At 37.6% G+C, this 8,609-nt stretch overlaps 1 protein-coding gene across 1 annotated transcript in view; it reads left to right on the forward strand.

Moving 5' to 3' along the window:
• The window catches only part of LOC104079687 (epithelial splicing regulatory protein 2-like), a 44,547-nt gene extending 38,454 nt beyond the window's left edge, over positions 1-6,093 (forward strand). Inside the window, 2 exon segments of the mRNA XM_009581847.1 lie at positions 2,594-2,705; positions 5,609-6,093. Of these exon segments, the coding sequence (XP_009580142.1) occupies positions 2,594-2,683 (90 nt within the window). The 3' untranslated portion in view covers positions 2,684-2,705; positions 5,609-6,093.
• Positions 6,094-8,609: the final 2,516 nt, after the last annotated feature.

Below are 8,609 nucleotides of genomic sequence, written 5' to 3' on the forward strand. Positions count from 1 at the left end.
TTTTTCCCCGGTATATATGCATGTTCTTCCTGCCATCTTGCAGCCTGCCATAGAGCTAATCGTTTATCCCGGAATCTTATTTAGTAACCACTTGCAAAGATCTCTGATCACTGGAAGAAGTCAGTATAGCACCAGAGCGTATGCTGAGAACTGTATCTTGATGTCCCTAACTCTGAGGCTGACTTTTCTAATGGAGCTCTTAATTTAACAATTTAATTTAACAGTGGTATTCTGTGCGATCTTCCTTACTAGACTAAGCTAGACTTCTTGATGGCTACTTCAAGGGGAAAAGAGAAATTGCTTTATTATCTGAATTTATTTCTGCATTCTCCTTCAGTTATTCTAGGAAATAAGTCTCCCCCGTTCATCACATATGAGCATGTGGGAGTATCCAATTTAATAGGATGAAATGAAGGAAAACTTCGATAGAGATTGTATTTCATAGATTAAGTAATGGCTTAAAAAGCAAGATTTGCTACTGCGTCCTTCCAGTAGACTACTATATTTTAATGCTACTGTTGACATACTGAGAGTAAGTGGAAACCCGTGGGTGAGAAAGAATCACAGAATCTTTTAGGTTGGAAGGGAAGTCTAACCCCTGCAAGAGCAGTGAGCTCAAAGGGAGGAGGGGAGAAGGCAGCAGCTCTGAAGGAAGCGGCTGTGTTTCAGTTCAGAGAAGCAAGGAAGGTAGGAATGAGATGATAGTGGGATAAGAGGAGGGTAGTGGAGGCACTAACAGTGAGGTCTGCTTTTAATTTTATTTCGCTTAAATTTAAGGGGAACTATTGCGGTGTTTGGTAACTTCTTGCCAGTTACTTGTGTGTTAAGGGTAGGATTTGAAAATACAACGTGAAGTTTCGTATTGTCTCTGTATTTTCATACTGTCTTAGGTCTTGATAGCATTTATACAGGAATCTAGCTCAGTGAACTTGCAACTGGTTATACTGGGGGGTAGTTTTCCCACTGTCATGTTTTTCTCATTGTTTATGCATTTCAAGTGTAACCTTTTAAACACTGTCCCTCACAAGAGACTATAGACCTTTACCTACTGTACATCTAATGATAATCTAAAGTATGTACTATCTTGAGACATTCCTTCCAAAGAGTAAACTTACGTTTTGTAGATTTGTTTCAAGGGCAGGTCTGGGAACTGATAAATCTAATATTTGCACGGTCTGGTTGCCCTGGCAGGGACTATCTAGAAAATACTTCTTATATTTGTCTTTTACTTAATGGCATGGGTCTAGATGTGAAGGTGGCTAGAATTCAGTAGTAAAAGTTCTGGGAGGTTCTGTTCTTTTACATTCTCTGGGCTCTTGGTTATTGTTCTCTGTGGAAGGTGTATACTGTGATGGTTGGTTTTTTTTCTTTTCAACTTCACTTTGGATGGATACAATGTGTCCTGTACACCCAAATGTAATACCTTTTTCTCCCTAAGCTGGCAGGAGACTTTTTGTATTAGTAGGAATATCAAAGGAAGGCAGCATAGTATGTCTACATTGTGTGCATTTGGCAATCCTCTAAAATGTTAGTGCAAAACAGCCATTTTGGGAGAGACAGGAAACTCTTCTTGCCACTGAAAGGATATTCTATAACTTGGGTTATGCTAAACATTTTGCCTTCTGGATTACAGGAGCTACTCCAGTAGTCTTTGTAGCATGTGCAAGTATGCTCAGTCCCTTTCCAGGATATGTAATTTTGGAAAGATTATGAGATAGATACAAAACAATGTTTCATATTCCCCAAGATCTATTTACTGACTATAGATTTTATATTTGTACCAGGGCCTCCAATAGTATGCATGACTACTGTTCAGATTCAGGATCTCAAATATTTCTTAGGTCTGATCCACATGTGGGGGTTTTTGTTTTAATTTATTGGTGTGACTGTACTGTACAGTCACTATTTTTATTTAAATATTCTTCTACTACAATGATGCAGTTACACTGTATAGTTTATTTCTTTTTCCTATATGGAAATATACTATGCTAGTATAAATGCTATTTTATCTTCTAAGTGCATTCATGCTGGATGTTGTTTTTCTTTAACTACACTGGTGTAGTCTATGTAAGACTATTATATGCAGCTGAAGTGTTTATCACTCAACCCTGGAGAAGCTGCAGTTTATTTCTGTGACTCCATAAAAGATCTGAATGAGATCCGTACGCTGCTTCTAATCCCCCGCTTCAGTATGCATGCTGGAAGATGCTCATCTGTCCCAGTAAGAGTCATTACTGGAAGCATGATTATGCAAAACTGAGTTTTGTTACCTGATGCTGCCATCTCATGACTAGAAGAAAAAAAGGAGCACTTCATGGTCTGAACTATTTCCCTTCCTTGATAAGGAACAGTTCAAATACACAGTTCAGAATATTCCCCACATGTGTTTACTTTAAATCTATTTCTACAACCGGTAATTCAGTTGATGTTTTTTTTTATCTTGCATAAAAATAGTATCTGTCAAATTCACTGTCTCCTGCCAGTTATTATAGCTGATGCTCTTAATTATGGTTGCAAATGATCATCTGTGTGGCTTGCTGTACCAGAACTGTTCCTCTCTTGCTGATTATCATATATCACACTTGTACTGTAGTATGCACCTGATGACTACAATGGCCTTATTCAGCTGAGCGATCAAGCAAGGAGTGTGTTACAAGCACCGAAAGAGTGGGTCTGTTTGTAACTCTTTGTAACTTCTGAAGAAGGTAAGACACGACTGGCAGAAACTGGATCTCCAGTGGTGAATGGGAAGGGAAAGAAGGGCTTGAGTTTTTTGCTTATGGCTTTTTCCCCTTCTTAGCTTGCATTGGGATCCTTGCTTTAACCTTTCTGCTTTTGTCCTATTAAAAAATCAACTAACCTAAAGAAATAGGCCAATTGTGATCTGTAGTTGATGGGATAGCAGTGGTGGAGGTAGTGTGATTGCCTGGTTCTGCTCAGATGGTGTGTTAAACTTCCAGAAGGGTTTATTAGTGTTTGTTTCTCATGTGAAGATTTCGGTCCAATATTTTATTTTTAGCATAGCAGTAGAAGACTTTTTTTTCTTGATATGGCTACAAAGCTCACACAAATGTATGTGCAAAGAAACCCCAAACCTCTAGCTTTCTCTTTCCTGTATCACATAGCTGTCTAGAGATTAATTTCTCTGTTTCTTGATCTCCCTAATGCAATGTGAACTACTACATTTTTTTAGAAGAGGTTTCTTTGGTATAGTGGCTTTCTAATGCAACTAACTAAATTTGCTAATGGTAAACTTCCGCACATTTTTGGCACTAACACATAATGCTTAAAGAAATTTTGTTGTGACCTATGTGGAATTTGTGATTTCCCAATACTGTTGTATTCCATTCAAAATGCTACTGATTAGTTATTATGTGTTTTTCTCCTTAAAAAAAAACCCACACAAAACTTTTTCAATACAAAAGGGCAATCAAATACTGTGCCTTGATGGAAGGACCCTCATAGCTAAAGCTACCTTCACATAATCACCATCAACTCAGTTGTTTTCAAATTAGTTGGTTTCTCATGATACTGTTAGATCTGCCAAGGAGAAGATAGATTAGAGGCTGCATGGTCTGGTGGTGTGCAGAGGAACACCCATTATTATTCTGAACATTTCCATATTTATGTGACCAAACAATCTGTTTGGCGCTCTTGTTCTACCCAGATTAACTGGAAAACCAGATCAGCAATAGGGTTCTACTATGTATGAGATGGAAACAGTCTTTGACTAGGAAATAATTCATGGAGTAGCTTATCCTGAATTCTAAGCAGTCCAAAGTAGTATTGTACAGATACCACTCTTTTTAGAACAAAACATCCAGAAAAAAAGATTTGTACAGATTTGGATCTATATTTTAAAATATATATGTACATGTCTTAAAATGAAACTGAAGAGTTTTATTTAACCCTTTTAATTATGTTGCTGGCAGAATGTGTAGACTTCTCTGCTAACTTCCTATGCAACTCTTATAACATGAATGTCCAGATCCTTACCGCCTGGTATTACACCAAGGCTGCTATTTAAACTACTTTTTAAAGCTCTCCTCTGTGCTCAGAGGTCTAACTGTGTTTTCAGCAGACTCTGAACTGTGATATTAAACTTACATTCAGGACTGATGTGCTAAACGACTTGATCCCGTATGGATTAACAGCAAAGAGCTGGTTTAGAGCAGAGTATCTTTTTAGCTCAGATTTGCGGCTGAACCCAAACTGTGTACAACTTTCTCTTTGAGCACAGTGTTATTCTGAAATAAACCAAGATTACTTCCAAACCTGAACTGGGCTTCAGATACGATGTTTTATTTGTCTTTTGAATTTCTTTCTGCATGCTATTTCTTGACTAACTTACTTCTATGAGAAGAAATTACATGAAGTCTGTACTAACTGTCTTACACATGCTTTTAGTTTCTAAAGTGTACTGTTGCTTATATCTTAAGAATACTTTTACTGCCGGCTAAGTGTTTGGGTGAGTGAAGCTCTGGCATGTACTTGCTTTATTTTCATATGTTTGAATGTAAAGCTGATCAGAAACTGCTGCTGGTAATAACTGAAAAGTCTGATATTTCTTGCAGTATACCAGGCATGCATAAATTCTACAAAAAGTGAAACTCTTAAATGTTTTCACCTTTTATAAAATCATGAGGACATATGTCACATAAACTTAACTTGAATTGGGTTAATACTCATAAAACTGGTTGGTTTTCCGGCATAGACCATATGTTTTGTCTGGCACTGATTTCTCCAACAAACTAATCTTGTATGCTGAGCTTTTGATCCTTCAACCTTTGGTTTTGAAACTTCACTGAGATCCATTTCTATGCAACAAATAGGGCTTCCGAACTTAGCTTGGAAGGACTTCCAGCATGTTGTGAGAAATGGCTGGGGTATCACAGGGCAGACAGAGATGTCTGCTTTCAACTCAGCATTTTGAAAATGCCTTTTAAGAATTCACGAGAGCAAATGCACTCCAAAGTAAATCAACTCCAATGACTAAATAATCTCATTTGCTATCCTGCTTTTTTTATCATTGTTAAAATTACAATAAAGGTTTCTTTAATTCAGTTGGACTGCACCAAATTTTGCTTTGTTTTACCAAACAATCTTTCTTGCACTGTATACCTGTGTTAAGTTCAGCTCATCCTCCCAACACAGAAATACAGCTCTATAATTTTTTTTTTTTTTAAACTTTGCGTTTGAGTATTCACATGCCTTGTAGCCTTTGTCAGGTGGCCAGTAGTCCACATAGTACAAGAATTATTCACTGAACGCCTGGACTTTCTTGTTCCATTTACCCTTTATTAACATCTAAGTCTTTCTTTTCTTGTCAACCTTTAATTTGAATTACTTCCCTAGCAAAATCTTTGCATGGAATTATGTCTACATCATTCTGTTCAGTACAACAGCAGAACAAGAGCTGCTGCTGTTCTCCAAACCAAGCTTTTAATCTTTGATCCCTTCTCCTCCTTCCTATTCTCACATCCAGAATCTTTTCGTCACAGACACAGGAGTGGAGTGAACCAGATGCACGGCATTAAAAACTACATTTCCACGTGTGGTGTCTGTTCTTAATAGTTTTTTTTTCTTGTGTCGTCTTGTACCATTGCAGCTCCACGCAGATTCCATCCTCGTGCTTTACAACTTTAGTGGCCAGCCCAGTGGAGAGGCATTGGTGACTTTTCCAAGCCTGGATCTAGCTAAGAAAGCAGTGGCTGAGAAAAATGGACAGCTCCTGGGAAGCCGCTATGTAGAACTGTACCTGGTCTAACTAAACACTCTTTGGGGGATGGGGAAAGAATGTCGCACTAAACACCGTGCCTTTTGCAAAATAAGAAGTCTTCCCTGGACACCCAGGCAGCAGCAAATGTGCCTTTTCAGCATAATATGTTGGAATGTAGAGTGGTACATGTCCTGTATTTAATTTGAAAAATGGCGTATCCTATGCCAAAGATAAAGTGGAACCAAAAATTATGCAGTTAATTTACTTAATTTCTAATGTACTTGTTTAAAAATAAGCAAACCCGCTCCTGGCATCTAGTTAATTCTGAAGACAATCTAATAGCACTTCAGCTATCGCAGCCATGGGAGAAACCTGTTCAGTAGCATTTGAAGTGGAAAGCGAAGCTTTGAGTCATTCAGATTCTTCTGTGTTTAGTTTTTAAGGGTTTACACTTGACAAAGTGTCTGGTTTTTGTAGAGTTTAAATGTCTTTAGAAAGGTCTTTTGGAATGCATAGCTTTCCCAGTTCAAAGCGTAGATCATATTGATTTTTGTTTTGTTCTTGACTGGAAAATACCAGGATGCTGGACCCCAAATGCAATTGTGCTTTCTCATGTTTTCATTATACATTGTTTTGCAAAAGCCATATTTGTCTTTCTTACCAATGTACTGCTGCCAATGTATAAAGCAAAAAAAATAAAAACAATGGCAAAACCAGGAAAATCCTCCCTGCCCACCCATAACTCCCTGCCCCCAGCCCCAAACTTTTAATCTCTACAGGACAAAAATGGCACATAAACCTGAGTACTAATAAGTTATATTTTTTTATTTAAGCATAATAGCTTTCAGATACTGTATTAAAGATTTTGCTCTAGTTTATGTGCATGCAATTTGTTTACAACTTTAAACTACTTTATTTGTATATTATGAAACAACAAGATATGTTGAAATCTAAATCCTCTAGTGCATGCTTTTTTCTTTTTCCCTGTGTGTATATACATAAGCTAGAAGAAGTACTTTTACGTCATGTAGCATGTGTTTAAAGAAAGACATCTGCTGTAGAAGCACTAAATGACTTTGTTTTTACTGTGCCTTACTTCAAAACCATTCCAAGTGCAATACCAGCAGAGCAAAATGTAATGAATCTTGTTGTGACATGTTCATGGATGTCTGAATTGATCTTTTTTGTTAGTGTACAATTTGAGTTGTACTTAAAAGAACTGAATGATGTATGCTTCTTTATATTACAACAAATAAAAGAGATGCTTACAATGTGTATTGGCTTTTGAAAGTAACATCCTTTGTTTTAATGTATTTTCATGGGGCATCATTCTCTGATAAATAACCTTTTACTCATTTTTCTTTCTCCTAGATTTAGGAGAAAGGTAAGCATATGTACCTTGCGAGAGTGGTGTGATTTTTTTTTTTTCTTTTTGCATGTGCTGGTAAGCCAGGAATATGCACGATATATATTTCTCTTGTAGTGGAACACTTTTTAGGCAATGTGATGTAGCTGTTTACATGCTTAGTTCTCTCCTGCTGGTGCCAGAGGAAACAAAGTATTGAACTTCAAATTGTGTTCATGTTTGGATTTAATTGGCCAATGGGTCACTCCCTTTTCTGTGCAACGCAAAATGCTACGTTTATGTCATGATGGAGCCAGACAACCTTTCTGTAGTAAAAATGGAGAGGGGAAAAAAATCGTATTAAAATAACGTTTGTTTCTCTCTAGTCAGAAGCATCCTATGCCAGATGCCATTTCATCATTAAAACCTCCCATCTGAAGTTTTATCACCATCAGGTGGGACTGGAAAGAAAGCTTTTTCATTATTTTAAAGTGGGACTGTTTAATCTGTTTCCAAGATTTGTCTTGGTGAAGTCTACCAAGAATCTTACTTTTAAAGTAATACTAGAGAGGACTGCACCATTATAATTAATGTTGTCATTGGGCCTTTGAGGAGGATGCTTCTCCCTTTTAAAATTTTTGGGAGTCTCTATCCTGAGCAATACAGTATACCTGTGCCATGTGGCTACCAGTCCACACTGTTACATTCTGCCATGGTCCAGCTGGTCACCTCATGGTTATGGCTTTGCAATCAGTTGAAACATCTTATTTTTCTCTTAATAGCCTGTATGGAACATGTGGTTTTCTGTTAGCTAAAATGATGCTTAACCTACTAAAAACATATAGTCTTTTTTACAGCTTCTTCCATTGTTGTTTACGCACGATTTATCGCCTTGGCAGGTTGGGAAAGCTAAGCCAGGGCTGGAATGGAGCACCTCAAGTAAGGTGTCAGCCATGGTTTAGATGTGCACATTCCCCTTGCTCTTAAACCATAAAGGTGTTAAATCATGGTGCAATGGTGCAATCAATGATAATTGCAGTTTAAAACTTTTAAGTGAACTGAAATTAGTAGCAGACTCTGCCATGTGCAAAGTCTGTATCTAGCTATCTATTAAAAAAGAAGTTTAGCTATCACCGACTGCTGTTTTAATCCCTGTTTAGCATGAAATGGTGGAAACTAGTAATAGAAATTGAACTCGGACGTTTCTGGCCGTGTGTTTGTATAAAACCTCCCACGTGGGCCTTGTGAGCAGTGTCCATTTTTTAGAAGTTATCTGTGCAAAACGACTGCAAGGGCAGCGATGGCGTTTTTGTTAGACCAGAGCCCCCCGGCTGCGCCTCTGCCAACAGGCCGGACCTGGAGGCACTCTTACTCTGAACTTTCTTGCTTGTATTGAAAACTCTGTGGTCTTGCCTGAAAGAGGCATGAAAGAAAATAATAGCGAAAGGATAAACAGTGGAATAGCTCACTTAAATGCATATTGCTCCAGTATTAAATAAAAATAATAAAAAGTAGTAGTAAGAATAATAAAAAGGGTGCCTCCCC

The sequence above is a fragment of the Fulmarus glacialis genome, unplaced genomic scaffold, assembly GCF_000690835.1.
Source record: "Fulmarus glacialis isolate BGI_N327 unplaced genomic scaffold, ASM69083v1 scaffold13340, whole genome shotgun sequence".
Taxonomy (NCBI): Eukaryota; Metazoa; Chordata; class Aves; order Procellariiformes; family Procellariidae; genus Fulmarus; species Fulmarus glacialis.